Source organism: Phascolarctos cinereus, unplaced genomic scaffold (genome assembly GCF_003287225.1).
Source record: "Phascolarctos cinereus isolate Bilbo 61053 unplaced genomic scaffold, phaCin_HiC Scaffold_1;HRSCAF=81, whole genome shotgun sequence".
NCBI classification, from domain to species: Eukaryota; Metazoa; Chordata; class Mammalia; order Diprotodontia; family Phascolarctidae; genus Phascolarctos; species Phascolarctos cinereus.
In genome coordinates this window covers 221,551,703-221,565,841 of record NW_027555514.1, presented here as the reverse complement: position 1 = coordinate 221,565,841, position 14,139 = coordinate 221,551,703, and the positions used below count along the sequence as shown (strand labels likewise).

The window sequence follows — 14,139 nt, the reverse complement described above, 5'->3', positions numbered from 1 at the left end:
ATGCAGAAGGTACTTTTCATGATCTTGTCTTTCCTAAAAAAGAAAAGAAAAACAAAACAACAACAAAAAGACAAAAACAAAGCAGAATTGAGAACATGCCCCAAACCAGGGCAAGCACATAAATGAATGAGCATTTATTGATTGGTTACTATGTTCAAAGCACCATGCTAAGTGCTGGGGATACAAACAGAAAAGCAAGAAAGTGCCTCCTTGCTGTGGGAGAGAGAGAGGTGGAGGCAATTACTCTGCTGACAACCCACAATATTCCATCCTTCAGGTCAGTTTCCCCACTCAGCCCCAACCTCAAAGAACAGGGACTGAGAGCTTTCTTATTGACAACCCATCCGGGCTTTTGTGAAGGAGTGTCTGGGGCTTCCAATAAAATGATGCTCAGTATTAGTCTAGAAGAAATGGCAAAGTTAGTAGGATGGGAAGAAAAGAATCCAAGAAAGCAAGGAAATGAAAGCATGGAACACCTCGCCCAGGATCCAGGAATTAGCTGTTTGGTCATTATGCATGGTTCTCTATAGGCTAATACTCTTCACCTCTTTCCAATACCAAGAGGAAGAAGACAGATCAGAAGAATGTGTGTGGGCAGAAGTGAGAAAGAACTGGATGTGGAGGCACAGGGGAGTCTTCAGCCTCCCCTGTGTGTAGCCCTGTATATGTTAATGTTCTCTTCCTCATCCCGCTGTGCCAGCTCCAACTGAAAATGCTGTGGTAACATATCGTGAAAGAAACTCTCTGTCCTGTGCTCTTCCCTCATCTTGGAGGCCAGATAGATGGTGCCATTTGGTCCACAGAGATGTCTAAGGGTGCCCAGGAGCAGTGGAAAGGTGGGCTCCAGATACACGATATCAGCCCCTAACACCAAGTCATAGTCTTCAGGAAACACACCCTGGTCCAGTCCCCAGGACAAAGCGCGGACCTGTGCTCGGCCACCAACTGGTATGTTAGCTTGAACGTTTCCCTGAATCTGCTCCAGGGCCAGAGGCAGATCAGTGATAGTGACATCTCCCCCTGAAAGAGAGAGAACAGAAGAAAAGTGAGGTCTAGGGACCAGCTGAAGGATCACCATTCAGAAATGTCTAGAAAAATTCCAGTTCTTGGCACCTTCAGAAAAGTGACTCCTTATTACCTTGTGAAATTCAACATATGTATGGCAGATGGGAGCACTGATAAAGCACTTTAAAGATTGCAAAAGCACTTTGCATATATCATTTTTGATCCTCAAAACAACTCTCTGAGGTAGGTGTTATTATTATTCCCATTTTACAGATAAGAGACCTGAGGCAATTGAGATTAAGTGACTTGCCCAAGTCACATGTGTATTTGACTGAGAATGGCCTCTTCCCCACCACACCTTTCACTCTTATCACCAACTGCCCAGAAGAGTAGATACCTATATTAGAAAGGAATGAGTTGAAAAAAGCAGTTTGAGGAAGGATACAGTAATGGTGGAGTACAGAAATTGTTAATGGCAGTTCCCTGTAAAGTAATTGATTATTAAAGGGGGTGAAGAGTCAGGAGGATATTCCAATTGGGGGGGAAAGAGCATTTAACAATAGTATACAAGGATATACTTCCTGTCCAATGCCTAACAGGATACCTGGCACATAATAGATAATAAATGATTGTTGATTGATTGTTCACCCCAACTCTTGACTTCATATTTGGGGACTTCAACATGAATGTTGATGTCCTTTTGAGCATGGTAATCTCCCAAATCATTAACCTCCTTAACACCCATACTCTTCCTCTTCACTCCACTTCATATACACCACAGGAAGGGCCAAACAAATGTGTTAAAACTCCCTGATTCTGTACTTCCAACTTCCTATTTTCTTTCTTTTGTTGGTTTGCGTTTGTTTGGTTTTTTTAGAGACAATCAGGGGTTAAGTGTCTTGCTCAGAGTCACATAGCTAGTAAGTATCTGAGGCCAGATTTGAACTCAGGTCCTCCTGACTCCAAGGCTGGTGTTCTAATTCACTCCACCACCTAGTTGCCCCCCAAAACTTCCTATTTTCAATCAGACTCCTATCTTTCCATCCCTTCCTCTGAGTCGCTCCTCTCATATCTAGTCTTTGTCCTCACCATGACTTGTTGTCCTTCCTCCACCACTACCACCACTCACTCCATCTTTATCCTCTTAATCCATCATCCTGACTTCAGTTTCCTTACTTTTTCATCACATTGTCTAGCACAAGGTAAATAAATGCTAGATGACTGAATGATTCAACCCCAAGGTTGACCACTTCAACCATATATCATCTAATCTAGAATCCCTTGTCTTCTTGTCCTTTCATTGGTTATATGGTGCCAAAACCAATATATAAGGGATTACTTCTACCATCCTTCTCCATTTACACTCAGCAGCTACTGAATATTGCTGTGAAACATTATGGGAAAATACTAACTAGGTTTCCTACAAGCTTATGTCATCAAATCCTATGTGCCCTCACTACTGCACACACATACACACACACACACACACACACACACACACACACAATCCTTTTATTCTTCCTGACTGATTTTCTGTAATATTCTCCATACTTAGCAACCATTCAAAAACTTCTGTATCATCACTCATTTAACATCTAACATTAAGCACCTACCACATTCTAGGCACTGGGTCTACACAAAAACAAAAATAAAACTCCCTGATTTCAGGAAGTTTACATCCTGAGTGTAGCACGCTTAAAGAGATGGGTTGTTCAGCCACTCCTGTTTACTTCTCACACTACTACTGACCTACTGCAAAGACAGATTTCCTGTTATATATGTTCCTTCTCCATGCTGGGAAGTAGAACAAGCTCATCTTATCTTTTTGTTAGCTCTGAGCCCCCAGCCAGAAATCAGAGACAGTGCTTCTGGCAAAGCACTTCAATGTTAGATCTATCTCTATCTCTTCTCTGCGTAGGTTTCCTCCTCAGTTGCTTCCACCCAACCATATTCCAAATCAGTAGACTGAAAAAGCAAATGTCAGTGATTACCACTGTTTATAAAGACAAAGTAAATATTTAAAATAAAGAAAGGTAAACAAACTTCCCTATATGCCCAAAGGAAAAAGCTTCAAACTCCATGAAGGAGCTCAAGGGGAGAAAGAAGTTACAAGATTACCTACTTTGGGTTATATTGAAGAATGATTCATGTCTCTCCCCTCTCCAATTCATCCTCCACAAAACTATCAAAGTTATTTTCTTAAAGCAAAGATTTGATCTTATCATTCCCTTACTTAGTAAACTGGAATGGCTCCTTCCTATTTCTTCTAAGCTCCAAGACAGTTGTTAATAGGGGAGTTATTTAGCAACACAGTTTCTAAACTTCCATCTTGACATATTTCATGCCTGATCAACCCAAGAAGCTTTGCTCAAAGACCCTTGATGCTTTCCTTTCTATTGATTGCCTCTACAAAGTGCTTAGCACAGAACCTGGAACATATTAGGCACTATGTCAATGCTTATTCCCTTCTCCTTCCTTTCACTTGGATTTTTACAGCTTCTGTTTCTTCAGTTCCAGGATTCTTCTGCTCCTCCAATCAGAAGCTCAGTTCCTGACTTTTAAAGATTACCTTGAGACTTGGCCTATCATTCTTCATCTTATCCAACCTGATTCACCTGAGTGACAACTGGAACTTCATAAAGGGAACACTTGACCTCCATTTTGGCCCCTGCTCTGTGACTAAGAATTGAGTTTTCAAGAACCATTCATTCCCTTTCATAAGTATAAACAAAATCACTGCAAAAGAAATACAAGGCAATGGGGGAGGAGGCACTAGCAGCTGGGGAGATCAGGAAGGATTTCATTTAGGTGGACTTTAGCTGAGTTTTGAAGAAAACTTTTTTTCTAAGAAGCAGAGGTGAGAAGGGAATTAATTTTAGGCATGGGAGATTGTGATAGCTTTGAATGACAAATAAAACAAAACTATCTTTGAGCTTAGAGGAAATAGGAAAGAGCCATTCCAGTTTATTAAGTAAGAGAATGACAAGATCAAATCTTTGCTTGAAGAAAATAACTTTGACAGTTTTGTGGAGGATGAATTGGAGAGGGGAGAGACTTGAAGCAAGGAAACCAATTAGAAGGTTATTGCAACAATCCAGATAAGAGGTAGCAAGGGTTTGAACTAGGGAGTAGCCACATGAATAGAGAAAAGAGGACAGATTCAAGAGACGTTGTGGAGATATCCCCATCCTCAAAAAAAATCATCTGTCTCCACTAGTTATCACCCTAGATCTCTCTTCCTTTTCATGGCTAACCTCCTTGAGAAAGCCATCTACAATCAATGATTCCACTTTCTTCTCACTCTCTTAACTCTCAGCATGCTGGCTTCCTACCTTACCATTCAATTGAAAGTGCTCTGTACAAAGTTAATAATTTCTTAATCACTAAATCCCATAGCCTTTTTTCAATCCTCATCCTTCATGACCTCTCTGCAACCTTTGACACTGTTAATCACTCTCTTCTTTTAAGTTTTTGTGATGTTATTTGATCCTGGTTCTCCTATCTGTCTGACTTCTCCTCAGTGTCCTTTGCCGGATCTTCATCCAGACTTTACAATCCCTCTAACTTTGGATGTCCACCAATGCTCTGTCCTGGACCCTCTTTTCTTCTCCCCTCTATACTTTTTCCTTTGGCAATCTCATCAGCTCCCATGAATTCAGTTATCATCTCTATACAGATAATTCTGAGATCTGTTTATTCCAGCCCTAAACTCTCTCTTGTACTCCAGTCTCAAATCTTCCAATTTAATATATCCAAAATTGAACTCATTATCTTTATCTCCCCCCAATCTTCCCCTCTTCCTATCTTCCCTAATTTAAGTGTCACCCTCAACTCCTAACTCTCTCTGACCCCTTCCCTTTGCCATATCCAATCAGTTGTCAAGTCCTTCGATTCTTCATCCCTTGTAAATGCCCCTTTCTCTTCTCTGATGCTGAAACTGCTCTAGTACAGGCCTTCATCATCTCACACCTTAACTACTGTAATAACCTTCTGGTTGGTCTCCCTACCTCAACTTTCTCCCCATTCCACTCTATCCTCCACTCAGCTATCATTTCTAGTCTCCTTCAAGTCTCAGCTAAAATCTCACCTTCTGGAAGAAGCCCTTCCAGGTCTCCTTCCTTAATGCTACTGCCATTCTGCTGAGATTATTTTCAATTTATCCTAGATATATCTTGTTTGTACATATTGATTACATGTTGCCTCTCACATTAGACTGTGAGCTCCTTGAGGACAGGCACTACAGTTTTCTTTCCCTGTATCCCCAGCACAGTGCCTGGCACATGGTAGTGGATTAATAAATGCTTGTTAACCTTCAATAGAAACAACAAAATTTGATTAGATATGTGGCTTGAGGAGGAGTAGAGAATGAGGATAGCACTGAGGCTAGGAAACAGATTAGAAGCCACATTTACAAAGGGTTTAGAAGTGAGGGAGAAGAGAGGAAGTGGAGGCAATGAGTGCATTCAATTTTTTGAGGAGAGATGTAGATCAATGGCTTGAGGAGATGGTAAGATCTATTGATTTTTTTTAAGTTTGGGAAAGATTTGAATTATGTTTGTGGATAGCAGCCAAAGAATCAGTGTATCAGGAGAAACTGAAGACTATAAAGAGAAAGCAAGCTTGTGGGAGCAAGTTGCTAGAGAAAATGGTAAGACGTCAGCACATGTAGGAGAGAGAAAATTGTGAGAAAAGCCTACATCAGAGAAAAGCCTTCTCATGGGAGACTGGAGTAAAGGAGGAGAGAACAAGGAATGATAGCAAAAGGTTTTTTGAATTGTAGAAATGAGGAGAAAAGGGAGTTCATAAGGAACAGCCTTAATTCTCTCAGTAAATTTTGAGATGAGATTCTCAACTGAGACAGAGGGGAGAGATGTTATGTGGTAGGACTGAAGAGAAAAGGGAATTCCACTAAATTTAAGCACAACCTTAATTTCCCTCCTAAAGACATGTGATAACATTCTCAAAATGCACTTGTTGGAGAAAAAGCTAATCCCTTGAAAAAAATGGCAAAAAAAGTGGAAAAAGTAAAACATGCATGGAATAACACAAATAGAGAGTCAGTCTGAGTCTTATCTACATGTTGGATAATTTACTAATAAAGCTGTGTTCTATGAGAGAGAGAGAGACAAACAGACGGAGAGATCGGAATGAAAAGATTAAAAATAGGGACAAGCTGAGTAGCAGGCTGAGAGGTGATTTACAAATCACAAATTTACAAATCATAAAATTACAAAGTTGGTGACTATGTAACTTTGTTATACAGGGAAGTTGTTCTCCTAAACCTAGATACACTGAAAAAAAACAAACAACCCCAGAACCTGTATAGTATAAATTCCTTCTTCTCCCCTACTCTAAACCCTCAAAATCTCTCTTCATTATCTCCCATCCTCTCTTCCTTTGCACCAGTTTCTAATGAAGAAGAGGCCCTTCATGGGGCAGCTAGGTGGTGCAGTGGATAGAGTACCTGCCCTGAAGTCAGGAGGACCTGAGTTCAAATCTGGCCTCAAACACTTGACACTTACTAGCTGTATGACCCTGGGCAAGTCACTTAACCCCCATTGCCTAAAAAAAAAAAAGAGGCCCTCCTTGCCAGGGCAGCCCCTCTACTTACAATTGATCTTATTCTCTCCTGTTTACTCTAGGTACTTCCCTGCTCCATCCTTTCTTCTCTGTTATCTTCAATATCTCCTTATCTATATAGACTGCTTCCCCACTAGGTTTCCCTTATCCTGAAAAAAAAAAACCAAACCAGAACAACAAATCTTCATTTGAGCCTGCTGTCCCCTCAAGCCAATAACCCTTATCTTTTTTTTCCACACTTCTGCAGCCAAGCTCCAATACATCATGGGATTCCATTTTTTCACCTCCCACTTACTTCTCAATCCTCAGTAATGAAGCTTCCCACTCTGCTACTTAATTTAAACTTCTCTCTCCAAGATTACAAATGATTGCTTAAATTCTGAATTCGTTTACCTTTTTTCAATCCACATTCTACTTAGCCTCTTTCAGAAGCTTTTGACATTTCAAACCACAAGGAAGTCTCCAGGAAAACATGCCTTATGTCACATAATATAACATTTTAAGGACAGTATAGAGAGGCAGAAAGGTTGGGGTTTGGTTTTTTCCCCCCTCTTTCTTTGTATCCCTAGAGCTTAGCACAGTGCCTGGCAACAGTCGGCACCTAACAAATACTTATTGACTTCAAATAACTAGTATAGGTTGGCGGACTGGCATTTGAGTCAGTCTGACTCAAATAGCTGTGTAACCATAGGTAAATCACTTAACCTTTCAGTGTTTCAGATAGCTCTCTAAAAGTATAAAGACCAGCTTACAACCTGCATTAGTGAAGGGACCTCCCACAATGGGAAGTCCCTAAACTGATGGAATCACTGATTGGACTCCGTCACCCCTACGAAAAAAAAAAAGACAGGATAGACTGGCTCACAAAATAGAGCTGGATAAATTTACTCAGATCCTTTCAGATTGTGAGATCCATGATTCCAGCTCACCTACCTTGCAGAGCTGCCAGAATGCCCACGATGCCAGTCCCCGCGCCCAGCTCAATCACCTTCTTGCCTCGGAAGTCGAGATTTTTCCTCTCGAAGTAACTGCATAGGCTCAGCGCCTATGGGGGGGGATGGGGGGAAGGGGGAGGGAGGAAGACAGATTTTGGGAAGAGAAAGCAGGTCGTTGCCTGATTACAGAGGAAACCCAATATGTACCTACATTTGGTTTCCTCTGCCCGAACTAGAAGATCCAGAATGGGGAAGAGAAATGAAAACACCGCAGCCCCCTTGCTTCCCGTCCCCTACTCTCCCTTCCCTCTGCTGACCACCCAGTACACCCTGGCAGTCCTCACCGCTTCCCACACAGGCGCAGCCACCCCAAGCCGAGCCCCGAAGCTCTGTTTGATGCTCAGCACATGACCGCAGAAGTGGAACTGAGTCTCTTCTGTGTAAGAATCAGCGAAGAGCCCGTCCTCCTGAGGGAACACGGACTCCGACTCCAGTTCGGAGTCTGACTCCGACATCCCGGACAGAATGTCTCGGGGAGTCGAGCACGAGCCCACAGAGGGACTCCTCTGGACGCCGGCCAAGATCTAGAGGAAGGGGTGGCTTCCACGTGGCCAGGCAGGAGTGAGACCCTGCTGTATCCCACTAGGAGGAAGGGGAGGTCAGACCCCTGGCATTCCCAACCCACTAGGTTGCTGTACTCTCGGGAGGCGGAACGAAGTAGAAGAGGTCTGGCCACCAGCCCAAGCTCCTCCTACCCTACTTCCTCGAACTCTAGACTACCATCTGCGACTGGCCCAGACACCTGAGACCCGGGAATGGTTAATGCTATACTACGTGGCAGGGCGGGGGAGGTGTCCTAGTCTTCCCCAGACAGTAGAGTTGTGGTTGTGACAGTAGAAAGAACCCTCAGGGGTCTAATACAGTTCCCGACCCTGGCACCTTACTGGCTCTGTGACTTCCGGTAAGTCACTTAATCTTTCTGGACCTCAGTTTTCCCAACTATAAAATGGGAGAATTGGACTAGACGCAAGGGTTCTTAATTTGGCAGTCTGGTGAAGCCTATAGACCCCTTCCTTTTCAGAATCATGTTTTAAAGTGCACAAAATACATAGGATTAAAAGGAAATAATCATTTTAAAATATAAGTATCAAATTTTTTTTTAATTCACAGACTATAAGGTAAGAACCCTGGCCTAAAGTCATTTCTAGCCGCTTAAAAAAATCCTAAATTCTAAATTTTACTGTAGCAAACAAGACATTAAAAAGCTGGTAAGACACTGTGAGAAAGAGCCCTTGCAGTGGAGTCTGGAGTCCGAGGATCTGAGTTCAAATCCCCATCAGTGGGACCTTGGGTAAGGGACTTACCCTCCTTACGTCTCAATTTCCACATGTGCAAAATGAAAAAAAAAAGTTTAGTTTCTTATATGGTCGATGCAGAAACTTCTTTTACTTGTTTCTAGGATTTTTTTTAATCTCCCTTTTTTTCTAATGGGGGGCGAAGCGAGAAGTAATGAAAGCACATTTTTGTTCAGGAAAAAAAGTCTTATAAAATAACATTTTAAAATCAGGTGGGTTACGTGAAAAGTCCTAGTTCTAGTTCCCTTCTAGCTCTAGTTCTATTTATTTTAAAGTTCCAAGACGGATGCTGACACATTGGCAAGCTCCCTTTATCGGAATCCCAGACGCCGTCGGGATTTGGGCCCGGTCCCTTTAAGGGGGCGGGGTCTGGCGGCCCACCTCCCTGACGTGCTGTTTACTTCATCACTGCGCGCCGAGGGTCGGCTGGCGGGTGTCTACACGTGAGAATCGCGGAAGCCCTGGGACCCCGAGCCATGGAGGGCGCGGAGCTCGGCGAGGGAACCCAGGCCGCAGCGCCCCAGAAGCGCTTCTACCGACAGCGAGCTCACTCTAACCCCATGGCCGACCACACGCTGCGCTAGTGAGTTAGGCCCTCCCCAGGAAACTGGCTCCCTAGTCCTGGAGAAACCTGCCCCAGACCCGGGTGACCCCCGAGCGGGGCGGTCTCGAGGGATCTAGGGGGACCGATGGACAGACGGGGAGGCGGGGAGTGAGCGATTGCATAGCTCCTGGGGCCCCGCTGCCATTGGGGTGTCAGAAGAGTGGGACCTAGACAGCACGGGAGGTCGGGGCTGGACTTCTCCTTCCCCAGTAGCAACAGCGGAGTGCAGGAAACTTGACCTCAGCAGTATTGGGGGACCGGGATGGACCTCCCCTTCCCCCATAGCAACAGCAGGGTGCAGTGCACCTGACCAGCAACGAGGGAGGGGCTTGGGCTGGACGGCTGTGAACTTGGCCTTAGAAGCAGGGGTGGGGCTGAGGCTGGACCTCCCCTTCACCCATTATGGGGTTGTTGTTGTTGTAAGACTCAGAAATCCAGGATTCTATGAGTGTGACCTTAGAGTCACAAGTCAGTTTTCTCTTATATCAATTTAAGCTGCCCCTCCAATCTTTCCTTTTCCTGAGTTGCTGTGGTCAATAAAATCATTACCTAGTGGGCACCCTTCTGATAATGGATCTTTCTTACTTAGCTAAACTGGTCTTCTGCCAGCAAACACAGCCTGTCAGTGACCCCCAACTCAAAGCCTTTTCAGCTTGGTAAAAATCCACCAGTGTTTGTCCTTCACCTTTGAGAATGTTGAATCACTTCCCCACACACTATAGTGCTTCAGAATAGGATGTTTCTCTCATTTTGTCAAAAGAAAAAAAAGGGAGGGTGATAATATTTATGCCTCCTATCTCTGTGAGTTGAAAAGCGCTTTGCAAATTAAGGCTGACAACAATAAAAAAAACCCAGCTATTTGTATAGTATTTTATGGTTCAGTTGAAGGGAAGGAAGGACAGAGATGGGTTAGAGGTAGAGTCTAGAGTGGAGGAGTTCAAATTCAGTTAAAAATAAATGGAAGAGAAAGAGGATTTGACCTGTAGGCTGAAGGAATGAGATGGAGGAGGACTTGTGGTTGGATCTGGTGATGGGAGAGAGGAGACTTTAAATTGGCAGAGGTAAGTAAATAAGCTACTGGATGATTGGTCCATTAGGTTGTAGAAGCTTTGTTGCCTTGCAGGGGGAGGAGTTGTTTGTGGTAGAGGTTTGAATAAGGAAGTAAATAGAGGCAGAACTTGATAGGTTAGAGTGAACTTTGATCTTTTTGCCTCCACCTGATAAACTCTGTGAGAACAGTTTTACCACAGATAAATAACAACTACACTAAGACTCCAGTTTTTTGTGTCAGATCCCTCCCTAAATCAGACCCCACTCCCCTCCCAAAGAAAAAGGATTTCTACTTTTTGCTTCAAGAAGGAAACCAGACTAACCAGTGGTCACACCAAATGCTAGAAATTAGGATGGATGGGTCAACAGGTCAGGCCCTAGTGGGGGTGGTACATTTCCTCAGAATGGGCCTGTGATTCACACTGGGGGTTAAGGGTGTTTTCCATTGTATCTCATTGAGGCCAGAGGGCCCACTGTTTGTGGGAAAACTTCCTTTCACCCTACCCACAGTACCATTTCTGCAATTTTTTACTCCCCTACTCACACCACCCTCCCTCCACAGCCCTGTGAAGCCAGAGGAGATGGACTGGTCTGAGCTCTACCCCAAGTTCTTTGCCCCACTGACCCACAACCAGAGCCATGATGCCTCAAAGGATGAGAAAGAAGAGGGAGCTCAGGCCCAAGTGGAATTTGCAGACATAGGCTGTGGCTATGGTGGTTTGTTAGGTAACGCTTTGCAGTGGCCCTGTCTCCTTGGGCAGGGGGAAAAGGGAGGTGAGACTAAGAGGGCCCAGGCTCTTCTGCCTGTGCAGCAACTTTGGTGGGGGCTGTAGTTTTGGCCTTTCCCCTTCGGACCCAGAGGTTGACTCTATGACATTAATGTCTACCTCCCACTCAGAGCCTGTGGCCTTTGGCCAGGAACAGGGAAGGTGCTGCCTCAGATGCCTCTCTAAGCCAGGGATGACCTGTCTGGTCCCTCCCCCTGATCACAGTCCCTACATGAGGCATCGTACCTGCCAGGTATCGGGTCAGTGAGTCGGTCAACACGAGCGTCAGAGATCAGCCACTGTGTCCAGTGATCCTTAACCATCTCTCTCAAGCCTCCCAGGAATTCTTCCCTCCTTCCATGACTCTTCTTGCCCCACCATCAGTAGTATTGTCCTGTCCCCTCCTCTTTATTTTCTCTCAGTATTGATATTACACACATACACACAGTAACTATCCATACTGTTCCTGATCTCTGATCATCTCCCCCATTTGCCTGCAGCTGCATCCTGCTCTGTCCATCTTTGTAGCTTCTTATTCCACGGGGGCTCCAATGATAATATCCCATTCATTCAAAACATTTCCCTTGGGCCCATTTTCTATTCCTAGTCTGGGTAACAATCTCCCCCTTGGATTGGGGCTTTCCTACCCACTTAGCTTTAGTATGTGATGATTCTGCACCTTTCATTTTCACCCAGTGGAACTATCCCCGATGTTCCCAAATACGCTGATCCTTGGCCTCGAGATTCGGGTAAAGGTCTCAGATTATGTTCAGGATAGGATCCGAGCCCTTCGATCTACTTCTGGGGGTGGCTTCCAGAACATCGCCTGTCTTCGTAGCAATGCCATGAAGCATTTACCCAACTTTTTCCACAAAGGGCAGGTGAGATGGGGCACTGGAGACCCTGGGTTTTCCCAGACTTCGTGGTGAAAGCTGGTGTCTCACCATCCTGTCTTCCTCACAGTTGACAAAGATGTTCTTCCTCTTTCCTGACCCACACTTCAAACGGACCAAACACAAGTGGCGAATCATCAGCCCTACACTGCTGGCGGAATATGCCTACGTCCTGAGAATTGGGGTCAGTGTGGTTTGGGAGGAAAGGATGAGAGATTGTGTTGGGGACCTCACTTTCAGTTTATCTCTGCTAGAAGTTGGAAATTGGGGCAGAGGGGTGGGATTTCCTTCCATAGTCTCATTATTACCTTATTTAGGCTTCCTACCAGCTGTTCATGAGGTGGTGAAGACCCAATTTTATCCAGTCACACTGACCAGTGGGATGGGGTCTCTGCAGGGGCTGGTATATACCATCACTGATGTGATGGAACTACACAGCTGGATCTGTACCCACTTTGAAGAGCATCCCTTGTTTGAGCGAGTACCCCTAGAGGAACTGGTGAGTTGGGAGGCAGATAGTGCTGGGGACAACAAAGGGAATAAGATCCCTTTAGAGTGGGATGGTCTCTTGAGCCCAGCACAGTACTGGGAGTATGGGATGAAGGTTTGTGGGAAGGCAGAAACCTGGGAGTAGGGGAAGATTCACCTGGAGTTTTCACTCCCTTAGGTTGATGACCCTATTGTGGGACGTCTTGGAACTTCAACTGAAGAAGGGAAGAAGGTTCTTCGAAATGGGGGGAAGAACTTCCCGGCCATCTTCCGGAGAATTCAGGACTCTGTTGCCTAGCAGCTAGCCCCTGCTCCACTCTGGCTGGACACTGATCTCTGGCCCTGCTGTATCTAGATCTATTCTCCCTGTGTCTGGGAAGAATGATAGAGGCTCTTCTGCCTTCTGGGTGGGAGTGGGCATCTCTGTGCTGCACTGTTTCTGCTCCAGGCCTGGGAGCTAAAGTGAGGAGGGAAGAGACCGAGATGTTCTGAGCAGCTTCCTTGACTCCTTGATTGTTCTTCAGGCCATTTTTCACCAGGAAGCAGATAGAAAATGCACACCTCAAGCCTAAGACAAGTTAGAAAGTGTTCCTAAGTTAAAGGGGACTGATTCTTTAGAACCCCTGTCAGCTGGGATGTGCTCTGTATAGCTGGAATAAGAAAACACATTGCACTACCAGCTAAACTTCTTGCTGGGCTCAGATCACTGTACTTGTTTGTGTTTATTTTGCTGTGCTGAGGACTCTGTGTGTCTGTCTGTCTAAACCTGCTAATGCTGCTGTCCATGTAGAAGGCGAACACCAGGTTTCTCTCCTTCACCAACTCACACTATCTCTGGACTTCTGGCTGTCCAATGGTCTCAGACTACCTTGGTGACCACCTTTGGAAAGTATAAGGGGAAGGCATTTTGAAACAGAGATTATTGTCCCTCTGTGTTGACCTTTGATTATATAGTGACCACAGGTGTTGAAATTAGTGGCTGATGAGCCAAAGAACTTGCCGTATCTCTCTGTCTTTGTAGGGGTGGTCAGTAAAGAGTGGGATTCTGCTATGAAAAGTCCCTGTTGGGCAGCTGAGCATATGGTGATCCTCTAGAGGTGACTGACTGACCCCAAACCACCTGGGCCATATGAACTTGTTGAGGTTGACCACCATCACTCCAAAGCGCACCAGTCTGGTCCCAGATCTGTTAAGATATTGCCTGGACTGACCCCACCTCTCTCCTTTCCTCTCAGCACATACTGAGCTGCCGTTCACCCACTGTTGTCCTATAAGAGAAAGGAACCAAGTACTTCTGTGGCAAGAATGTACCGTGCAGGAGCAAAGAAAATGAGGGCAGAGGGTGTGTGTTTTTTCCCTGGACTAGTTGGAAAAGGGGGAATTCCTTAGGGAGGGGAAGGAGGAGGTGGCTTGGCTCCTGAGAAGGGTGGGAATGTAAGAGGCTGGCTTGGATGCAGCAGC

The 14,139-nt window shown here is 44.9% G+C and overlaps 2 protein-coding genes across 2 annotated transcripts; one reads left to right on the top strand and one right to left on the bottom strand.

Moving 5' to 3' along the window:
- Window positions 1-87: 87 nt before the first annotated feature.
- EEF1AKMT3 (EEF1A lysine methyltransferase 3) lies at window positions 88-8,227 on the bottom strand. Its single transcript, XM_020990148.2, has 3 exons — window positions 7,865-8,227; window positions 7,519-7,630; window positions 88-1,020 (listed from the first exon to the last, which is right to left on the bottom strand). The coding sequence occupies exons 1-3, from the start codon at window positions 8,033-8,035 to the stop codon at window positions 638-640; spliced, it is 666 nt and encodes a 221-aa protein (XP_020845807.1). The 5' UTR covers window positions 8,036-8,227; the 3' UTR covers window positions 88-637.
- Window positions 8,228-8,394: 167 nt separating this feature from the next.
- On the top strand, window positions 8,395-13,381 carry METTL1 (methyltransferase 1, tRNA methylguanosine). Its single transcript, XM_020990147.2, has 7 exons — window positions 8,395-8,481; window positions 9,151-9,458; window positions 11,092-11,255; window positions 11,993-12,177; window positions 12,260-12,373; window positions 12,587-12,688; window positions 12,857-13,381. The coding sequence occupies exons 2-7, from the start codon at window positions 9,352-9,354 to the stop codon at window positions 12,974-12,976; spliced, it is 792 nt and encodes a 263-aa protein (XP_020845806.1). The 5' UTR covers window positions 8,395-8,481; window positions 9,151-9,351; the 3' UTR covers window positions 12,977-13,381.
- Window positions 13,382-14,139: the final 758 nt, after the last annotated feature.